Genomic DNA, 10955 nt, shown 5'->3' with positions numbered 1-10955 from the left:
TTCCTTAACTAGAGAAATCAGTGCCAAATAAATGAATTTGTTCAACCAATATTTATTAACTTCTACTATGTGTCAGGCAGTGTCTGGGCCCCAGGGACACAGAAGTGAACAAGACGAAAGAAAACAAAATTTCTGTCCTCATGGAGCTTAAATTCTAGGTGGAGCTGGGGGAGAGAGGCAATAAAACATATGGCATAAGTGATAAATACTATGACGGGTAATAAAACTGGGAACAAGAATGAACTTGATCCTTTTTCTCAAGTCTCACTACCTAAAAAGTGTATGTGTGTGTGTGTGTGTGTATGTGTTTTGGTGCCAGTTCCATGTATATCCTGTGATTCTCTATCAGTTGTGGAAACCAGAAACCCCAGGATCCCAGGAGAGCCTGTGCTGGGAATATTTTCATTTCCACCTAGAGATTTCGGTTAAATTTGAGTTAGCTTCTCATTTTTTTTTTTTTAATTTATGTATTTATTTTGGCTACATTGGGTCTTCGTTGCTGTGCGTGGGGCTTTCTCTAGTTGCGGTGAGCGGGGGCTACTCTTCGTTGCGTTGCGCGGGCTTCTCATTGCAGTGGCTTCTCTTGTTGCGTGCAGAGCACAGGCTCTAGGCACGCGGGCTCAGTAGTTGTGGCTCGCAGGCTCTAGAGCGCAGTCTCAGTAGTTGTGGCGCACGGGCTTAGTTGCTCTGAGTCATGTGGGATCTTCCCGGACCAGGGCTCAAACCCGTGTCCCCTGCATTGGCAGGCGGATTCTTAACCACTGCGCCACCAGCGAAGCCCAGCTTCTCATTTTTAAATCTTCCCTTCATAATATAAACATGTTCGCTTCTTCAGTCAACTCAGACTCATTGTACCAAGTTGCACAAATACTCAGAGGGCCGTAAAGTCCTCTCCTGATTGGCAATAGCCTTAATTCTCTTCACTGCTATATTGGTGGTGATTATCTCTGGTGAGTTGCTAAACACAATCTTTCTCACCTGTATGTCTGAATGTCAACATCTCCTTAAATCTGAGTAGGTCCTCTGTGTTAAATTCACTTTTTAAAATTCTTCCTCTTTTAAATATTCATGGGAATGGCCGGTCTCCATCCTATGAAATAAAAGTAGAAGTTTTAGACTAATTTGCCATTCAATTCCCCCTTTCCAAAGACCTCAGAAACAGGTCTGAAAATTATAGGAACCACAAATTTGAAAAGTGTTAGTTTGATATGTCTGAAATTAATGCTTTAATTTATTCACAGAATGTCTTCACACATCGCTGTTCTCTGTAATTTATACCATATACTGTCTACTCAAGTTAATGTGTGAAGCATGGTTAAATTATGCCTAAAAGGGAATATGAAAACTATCTACAATATGGTGACGGGGAAAGGGTCTAAGTAGGAGTAATGGGGCAAAATTGAAATAAGACAAATTGAAATAGAAATCTCAGAATAATTGTCAGGTATCAAAGATGTGCCTAACTGGAATAAGTTCTTCAGAAGAAGACTTTGAAACATTTAGAGCAAGTCTACTGGAAATGGATTAGACAAAGTTCTAGAAAATATTTCTATAAAGAACACTTAATTGTACATGGGGCCCAATAACGTGGGCTACGTTCGTAATCTAATGGACTTCTGTGTGTTTCACATCTTCGGTTTTCAGTCTTTAGTTAATCATGTCAAAGAAGGTTTGGGATAAAGATCAAATGAACAAATTCTATAGAAAGAGAGGCGTATTTTGTTAATACGATTTCATATGTTCTTTTCCCCAATGTGTGTAACATGCTGACAGGACTTTCATTCATTTTCTGTTGGCTAATTTAATGCTGGTCAAAGTTTGGTAAAGCCACAGCCATACCTCCGGAGTCTGCAGTCTGTTCTCCACTCCCCTGACAGAGTGCTTCGGTCTTTTTCTGAAGGAGTCTGTGTGAGAACTGTAAAGGCAGAATGGTCTCTGTGATTCAGCCTTGTTTGATTTTGGAGATTAATAATACAATGCTAATTACTGTTTGTAAATGTTAGCAATTTGGAGATTACACTCATTAATTCACTGAAACTCCTATCTATGCGCAAAGCACTTGCTTCTAGGTTTTAGGCCCCTAGGAAATACAGATCTGAGAGACTTCTCCTGCCTTCGGTGAGTTTACAGTTTGGTTAGCTGCTAAAATGAGAAAGAGCTGCTGTTTTCACAGGGCGGTCACTTCTAAAACGCTGAATGAAACATAGGAAATGGAATTCAGATGGTGAGTGATTGGGGGTGGGGAGAGAGGAAGTGCCGGCGGAGGCCTCCAGGTTGGCGAGTATGGGTTCATTTCCCTCTGTGATGCTTAATGGACTTGTTTTAGGCTTCTCCAGAGAAACAGAACCAATAGAAGAGCAATAGATATATAGATATACATATACATACACATATAGAATACATATACATACTGTGAAAATTAATGAAGGGAACTTCACTGAAATGGAGTTGGGAGGCAGAACAGCGATCACACACATACCGCTTGAGGTCAGTACAGATGGCAACAGTAAGAGACCTACTTTGTATCTCCAGCACGAAGTGACACTAATACGGCCAGTAGGAGGAAGAAAAATTTTCTCTCTGTCTGGCAACAGCTCAGCCAATCAGAGACTGTTACAACTCAGCCAATGAAAAGCCACTATACTTCCAACTCCCAGTTTCCTCCAATGGACTCTTTGCTTGTAACAGCCCCGCCCAACTCTCCCTTCTCCTCTATAAAAAGTTTCCTCTCCTTTGTTTTACCAGACTTGCAGGTGGATCGCCATAGTTGTGTACCCTGAATGGCAATTCTTTGCTGTTCCAGTATAAACCCATTTTCCTGGTAAAATAATTGGCTGATTTATTGTTTTAGGTTAACAGTAGACATACAGATAAAGAGATTTATGTGAGGAATTGGCACGTGTGATTACAAAGGCTGAGAAGTCCCATGAAATGCATCTGCAAGCTGGAGACCCAGGAAAATTGGTGGTGTAATTCCAGTCTGAGTCTGAGGGCCTGAGGGCCAAAGGAACTGATGGTGCAAATCCCAGTCCAAGGTCAGGAGAAGGTCAGTGTCCCGTCTCAAGCAGCCAGGTAGGAAGCAAAAGGGGCAAATTTCTCCTTCCTCTGCCTTTTTCTATTCAAGGTTCTGTTGAAGCCCTTAATGGATTGGATGATGCCCACCCACATTGGGGCGGGGGATCTACTTTACTGAGTCCACTGATTCAACTGCTAATCTCATCCAGAAACACTCCCACAGACATACCCAGAAATAACGTTCAATCTGGGGACCCGATGGCCTAGTCAAGTTGACACATAAAATTAACCATCATGACTCTGAAGTCATATTTCAGCAGAATAGCATCCTTTCAAACGGAGCGCTGAACGTGCGAAGTCGTTTTTGGACTTCTTCGGAGGAGACATAAACAGCACTGTCATCTGTTACTGCCTGTGCCTTCACTCTGAAGCCTCTTCCTGTTCCACTCCTCTTACATGCTCCGAATACCTCTTCCCATTTCCCTGATCTGTTCTCAGGGAAGCTCTGCTTTTGCTCGGGCTGAATCTTATCATTAACTCAAACTCACCTGGGAGCCCCCATCCTATTCAGGCAACAGGGGATAGTTGTGCGTGCAGGAAGCTGCTTCGCACTCACTACTTCCCATAGCTACTGCTGCCCCTAAACTGGTACGGGCTCTGTTCCATCCTTGCTGGGGGACCAAACGGCCTCATTTCGCCTGTGAAATCCTTTGTAGTTAAAACCTTTGCTCAAGAATGCTTTGATGAGATCTGTATCTAGTGGAGGTAATGTAGCAATAGTTTTTAAAACAGCAAAGCAAAACAAATAAATTGGATATCTGCTATGAAACGGGTAATTTGGTGATTCTTCTGGTTTTATAATTTGATTATTAGTAATCAATAATCTATATAGATACATCTATACAATTCTAATAATTTTTACTAATTTAACTGAAATAGTGTATAACTATGTAAAAATATATTCCGTATTTGATTCTAAAATAATGATTTAGCCCTATGAAGTGACACTGCAATAGTTTCATTTTCTGAAGAATTAGGGTGAAATTTCTTTTTTTTTTCCTTCTTTTATGAGAATGATCAGAATTGAAGATAAGAAAGTGAGAATTAGCCAGATTAGACTGTATTTATCACTCCAAATTTTCACTTTTCTACTCAATTGTATTAGTGTTTTTCAAGGAAAAAAAAAATCATGGGTTTTTTGAACACTTTGGCCGATGACTACCCTCACCCCTCTTTAAGTTTTCTGGGTCAGTGTAGTTATATTTCATTGTAGTATCTTTGATCTGCATCATCTGTCAGTTTGGCAATGTAGATTTCCTTCCGATTTTTAAACATTCCTATAAGCTCTTTGCTTGGAAATTCCCAACTCCCTTTCCTGGAACTGAGAAGAGACTTTGAGCTCATCTATGCTTGCTGACAAGTACATTTTCATGTGGCTACCACACCATATGTTCTAAGGACAAGCTGACTTGGTCTCTGTCTGTAGGACACCAATAAAACATTTCCAGCTACTTAAGCATCTTAATGCTGCAGACTCCCCCTGTCTGATCTTGACGTTTTCAGAGACTGCTTTTTTGATATTTTGATGTTTCAGGTATATTTTCTTGTGGGCAACTCAAGAGGCAGTATATACCTAGGAATTCCCACTTTTAAGCCTAAGGTTTTCACTCTTGGTTGATTATCATAAATTAGGGTTACCAGATCTAGGTAGCAGCAAACAATCAAACAGAAGCACCCAGTTAAATTTGAATTTCACATAAAGAATGAATAATTTCTTAGTATGTCCCCAATACTGACAGGATATACTTACAGTTTATTTAAAAAATCATTCATTCTTTATGTGAAATTCAAATTTAACTGGGTGGCCTATATTTTATTTGGCAACCCTATCATTAACAGGAATTTCCGTTCCGGCAGCTTCCCTACACTTCAGTCTCCAGGACTTCACCCAGGGTTCAGAGTCCAGAGAGAAAGGGAGGGTATGGGGATGTAGGAGGGTTCTTGGCACATTCTGGAGCTTTAAACATCTTAGGCCTAGAAAAGTGGTGCTGAGGTATCCGGAAAAGGAAGAGGTCCTCAGGAATGAGGCAGCCCCAGACATGAGAAAGCTCCTCGTAGGACTGCTTACCCAGCCATTGAAATCAATACCAATTTAACCAGCTTCCAGCAGGGCTGCAGCAATATTTATCAGTGAGTATGTTCCCTGAATTGATCACCTGGGCGCTATAGCCAGGCCATGTTGTACCCGATGATGTCATAACAGTATATCTGGTTAAGGTTGCCCATCATGCTGTGTAGTGAAACGTAATTCTGCCTGTAGGTTGTTGGTATGACAAGAGAAAAAAATACTTGAGGATTCACAGCCTCTCCCGCTTCTCACCTTGGCAAGGAGAATCCTGTCTTCAGCGACACTGTGTCTCTGGTCCCAGGTTGCCCTGCACCAGGTTAATGGGAGAGGGAGGGAATGAAATGCAGCTGAGGACAGTTCCACCGATCTCAGAAAGTGACAAAAGGAGAAAGGAACAGGTTCAGAAGATGAGAGTGGTAAGGCAGAAAAGGAAGAAGGCAATGTGTGTGTGTGGAAGGGGGGATATGAGACAGAGGGGGAGAGGGGAGTTTGGAGGGGAAACGTAGAGAAAGAAGGGAGTCTGGAGGCACTGTTCCTGTGGGGCTCAGTGAAGATTTCAGAGAGGAGAAAGAAAGGATTTTCAAGAAGTTTTGCTGGGGTTTGTAAGATCTGTCCCCCTTTTGGCATTTTCTGAGACACTGTGGTTAATATTTTTTTTGTTTTTTATAAATTTATTTATTTATTTTTGGCTGTGTTGGGTCTTCGTTTCTGTGCGAGAGCTTTCTCTAGTTGTGGCGAGCGGGGGCCACTCTTCATCGCGGTGCGCGGGCCTCTCATTATCGCGGCCTCTCTTGTTGCGGAGCACAGGCTCCAGACGCGCAGGCTCAGTAGTTGTGGCTCACGGGCCCAGTTGCTCCGCGGCATGTGGGATCTTCCCAGACCAGGGCTCCAACCCGTGTCCCCTGCATTGGCAGGCGGATTCTCAACCACTGCGCCACCAGGGAAGCGCCCAATATTTATATTTATCTAATGACCTTTTGCTGTCACAGTGCTGTTTCCTCGGGATGTGAGTTATCCTCGGGTACCCCTACATACAACCTAGCTTATGCTATTCATACAAAGTGAAGAGGGGGGAAAGCAGGGCAGTAAGGATCCACCAAATTCTGATCAAACAAGTGTTGGGCAGCAAAACTGTAAAACTAGTGCCTCGTTTATTCCATCTTTATAAGATTCCCTGGGAGGACTGAAACAGTTATTCTCAACAGGAACATTAAAAAATAAATTGACATCATCTTTTCATGTCTTCATGACACTGTGGATTTCCTCTTTACCTCCTTTCCTCCCTTTCCCCTCATATAGATAAATATATGTGTGACCATGAGATAAACATATTTTTGTCATGCAAAGTAGAACTTACACTCCATATTAACGGAATTTTTTTCCCCGAAGTTGTCAACATGGATGTTGAAATCTTTGCATTTGGCATCATTGCATTGCATTGCGGCATCATTGCATTGCATTGCATTTGAACATTGCCTTGTTCAAGAACACTGGAATCTCTGTTTTGGAATTACCTTCAGAGTTTACGTCAAATTATTTTGATTGTTCTCAGTAATGGAAAATCTTCATCCTTAAAGATGCATTTGACTTTTGGAAACAGCCAAAGACAATTTGGAACATACTGTGATGGGTAAAGTATGTAATCATAACAGGTAACACTTGGATAAAAACAAAGTAGCAAAATTAATGACACTTTTTGTATAGCTCCTCAACTGAAAATAATTATAAAAATAAGTCATTCTAAATTATTTTTGAGCAATGGATTGAGTTAAATGAAAGTACAGTCCCCCACAAAACTATTTTAAAATAACCGTTTGTTTGGAACTGTGTTTATTCATTTGTTTATTGACCCATTCATTCAAAATTCGTTCAGTAAACATGTCTCATGGACCTACCCAATCTTAGACACTGGTTTTGAGAATACCAAGATAAAAAGACTTAGTTCTTGTTCTTAGAAACTTCTAATTCCATTGGAAAATTGATATATAAATGCACAATTAGAGTATACATACCTGAAACCTTTGATGGGTTTTGGAATTCAGAATATTTCACATTTTTGCGAAGATGGGATTCCAGTTACTATGGCTGCGGAAAAATTACCCCAAAACTTAGTGCCCTAAAGCAACAAAATTGTTTATTTTTCTCATATATCTGCATTTTGTGCAGGGCGTGGTGGCACCACCTTGTCTTTGTTCCATTCGGCCAACAGTTGGGGCACCCGAATGCCAAGGGCAGGCAACCTCTGAAGGCATCACTCACTCACATATCTGGCAGTTGATGCTGGCTGGTGGTTGAGACCTTAGCTGGGGTTGTGGGCAAGAACACCCACAAGTGGTCTTACCATGTGGCTGGGCTTCCTCACGATATGGTGGCTGGGTTCCAAGGGAAGAATTCTGAGAGAGAGGAGAACTGGCAGAAGGCATATCATCTCTAATGACTTTGCCTTGGAAGTCAATGGGTGTCATTCACTGCTTTTACTCATCAAGGCCATATTACTATTACTCTCATTTTCAAGGGGAGAGGAAATAGACCTCACCTCTTGATGAGTAGTGAAAGTTCTAGAACTTGTGGGACGAGAAATATTGCAGTAGCCATTTTTGGAATGGGCCTCAGGTGCATATGCTACATGTTACATAAGAACATCAGTAGGGTCTGAGGCTTCACTCTAATGAAACTCATTAATATTTCTGCAACAAAATTAGTGAATATTCACACAAAGCAGAATCAATTGAGGTTATAAATACAAATAGTTCAGTTTTTGCTATCCAATGAGTTACCAAAAAATATTTTCATTTTCATAGATTTTTCTGGATTTCAGACTTCCCAGTAAGTGACTTTTGATCTGTAATCTAATTTGTGCTGATGGAGGCTATAGGTATTCATGACACACTGGGAAGAAAAGATTGCAGAAGGACTGGGGGGGGGGGTAGTGGTAAGAAATCTTCACAGAAGAGGTAGCTGTAAAAGGAGTTAGTTAGGAAGGACCTTCCAAACCAAAGAACCAGTGTATGCAAAGGAATGGAAGTGTGAGAGAACGTGGCGTGTCTGAAGAAAAGTAAAATTTTCAGAATAGCTGGAATATGTACATGAGAGTGTTAGGGGCCAAATCATGAAGAGTCTTGGATGCCATATTATAGAATTTGGACTTCATCTGGTAGAGACAATGTGAGTCCGATTAAGGATTTTTTGTAACTTTTAATTTTATATTGGAGTATAGCCGATGAACAATGTTGTGATAGTTTCAGGTGCACAGCAAAGTAACTCAGCCATACACATACATGTATCCATTCTCCCCCAGACTCCCCTCCCATCCAGGCTGCCACATAGCATTGAGCAGAGTTCCCTGTGCTCTACAGTAGGTCCTTGCTGGTTATCCCAATTAAGGATTTTTTTGGGGGGGTGGGGGGATTCCAGCTTTTTTATTTTTCCCCTTTTACACAAAACAAAGTAGAAGAAATAATACAGGATTAAAAGTGCAAAAGTAGTTAATTGGTAGAGCACACATACACACAAAAATCCAGATAGGAAGACAAGCTTATTTACAATGAGGAAACACATGTAAATTATGGTAGTTTGTATACGAAACATTAAAAAAGAAAAGTCAAACATATGCTACATGGGTGCCACTGTTTACAGCAATATTGAAGGGGAGAAAACAGCACTTATTTAGGAACAGATATACCACAAGGTCCAGATTTTACAGCATCCGTGCAATAAATTCACAAAACTATATGACAGCTAGTTAATCAGTTTAAGAATTGTTGCCAAATATGTCACATTTCCAGCCCTCAGAGGTTCATTCTTACAGATTTCAACCACTCCATCTATGGGGACAAAAAGCAGCCAGTGTTATCATAAAATGAGGATCTTGAAGCTTACCTTTAAAGGATTATTCTGGTCTTGAAAAGCTAGTAGGATTTTCTACTGAAATGAATCTTACTAAACACAGGATGAGTTTTGTTCTTTATTGGCCGGTCTTGGAGTGAAGGCCATAGACATGACTCTTAACTTATTATGTACTTTAGTTTCAGTTAGCTGAAAATCTGAAATTAAAAGTATGCTAAAAATCCTAAATACCATCTTGTGTAAGCCTGCTACTAAAAAGCCTTTAAGGATGTACTAAGTTCAAGTTTAAGTGCAAGGGAACAAGAGTTCTAAGCCTGTCAGATTCCCCATTTGGGAGGAAGGATCAATGTTTCCAACAAGTTGCTACATTCTGCACAAGGGAGAAGCCAACACATACTAGGCCATGGAATTAGTTTCATTTTATTCCACGAGGATTCTTCTCCCAGGGTATCAAGACAGAATGAGGAATGAATCTTAATTGGTCTCTTCATCAGAAGTGGTAAACTTGGTTTCTATATGCACGAAGCCAGACAGTTGTTTAATCAGACTGTGGAAGCAGCTTCCTGTAGTCACAGACCACGATCTTGTATCCAGCTAAAGCAAAGATCAACTTGAACAGTTCTCCCAAGCCACTGTTAACTGTACTAAAGGATGAAGTTCACCACTATATTATTTTAAAAGTAAGAGTTCAATTAACTCTGGGCGAGAAAAACCAAGACAGGTGGTAATGATGAATGAGTTGTCCATATAAGGCCAGCTGATGAGAACACACCCATGAAGACACTGGGCATAAAGCCTTACTTGGCAAGTCGGAATTTCTACTAACTAAGGGCAGAATGAGGGACAGCAAAAGCTACTTCTGTAACGTTTTAGTATCCAGACAGCATAACAGACACTGTCCCCAAGGACAACGTATACGCCATTAATCACACTGAATAAAGCAGATGCATTATTCATTTTTCTTTTCTCTTTGTTTGAGAAGCTTGTTTCTCTCTTTTGGCCATTCCAATGTGCTTCAAAATGATCCCATGTTGATTTAGTCCAGGAAGCAAGAGTAAGAAAGTCACTCTCAGGTGGGTGAGAAGGAGGTTGTGGACTTGCTGTCCCACCCAAGCAACCGCAGCAAGAGAAATGATCATGGTCATGAAGTACATTTTAGGCTTTTCTTCCTTTAGCATAACGAGGCGTTTCCACCAGCCCACAGCTCTGCGTCGAGTTTTTACTAGGTTGCTGCAAATTCCATGGAATCTCTGCTGTTGCTCAGTGGTCCATTTATTGGAGCCAAAAATTCTAGGCGCTAGAATGGGAACAAGGTAGTCAGCCAAGCACAGAAACATAACAAAACAGGAAACACCTGACAGAACGGATGGATCTAGATAGTAGATAGTCAGAAACTCCAAAGAAACCACACCCATGATGGCAGGTGGAAACCAGGCTCTTTCCCATCGGAGGACTTTATCTGCCATCAGCATCACTTCTCCCCATCCTTGCAGCTGCTCTTCCAGACTTGCAGTCCCTGCGGGCAGCAGGTTGGTGCTGCGATTATCTCCTTCCGCCATCGTTCCCGAGGTGCCCCCTCAGCGAGCGCAAGACGCCCCCCAAAACTGGCCTTCCTCAGAGCCACTCACGACAACCCTAGCGAGAGCAGGATTTTTAAAAATATTTATTTATTATTTATTTTATTTATTTATTTAGGCTGCACCAGGTCTTAGTTGTGGCATGCGGACTTCTTAGTTGCGGCATGCAGGCTCTTAGTTGTGGCATGCAGACTCTTAGTTGTGGCATGCATGCGGGATCTAGTTCCCTGACCAGGGATCGAACCCCCGCCACCTGCATTGGGAGCGCAGAGTCTTACCCACTGGACCACCAGGGAAGTCCCTCGATAACAGATTTTAAGCAGAAGAGGGATGTGATCATATTTGCCCTGAGGAATGATTATTTTGGTGACAGATAGTAGATCAAGGGG

At 41.5% G+C, this 10955-nt stretch overlaps 1 protein-coding gene across 1 annotated transcript; it reads right to left on the bottom strand.

Annotated features, from left to right (window-relative positions):
• Nucleotides 1-9942: 9942 nt before the first annotated feature.
• Nucleotides 9943-10548, bottom strand: LOC133084806 (ADP-ribosylation factor-like protein 6-interacting protein 1). Its single transcript, XM_061181573.1, has one exon. It carries the CDS (start codon nt 10546-10548, stop codon nt 9943-9945), a length of 606 nt encoding a protein of 201 aa, XP_061037556.1.
• Between the last annotated feature and the right edge of the window lie 407 nt (nt 10549-10955).

Source organism: Eubalaena glacialis, chromosome 2 (genome assembly GCF_028564815.1).
Source record: "Eubalaena glacialis isolate mEubGla1 chromosome 2, mEubGla1.1.hap2.+ XY, whole genome shotgun sequence".
Taxonomy (NCBI): Eukaryota; Metazoa; Chordata; class Mammalia; order Artiodactyla; family Balaenidae; genus Eubalaena; species Eubalaena glacialis.
The sequence above is the reverse complement of the archived record's forward strand: the minus strand, read 5'-3'. Positions and strand labels throughout refer to the sequence as shown.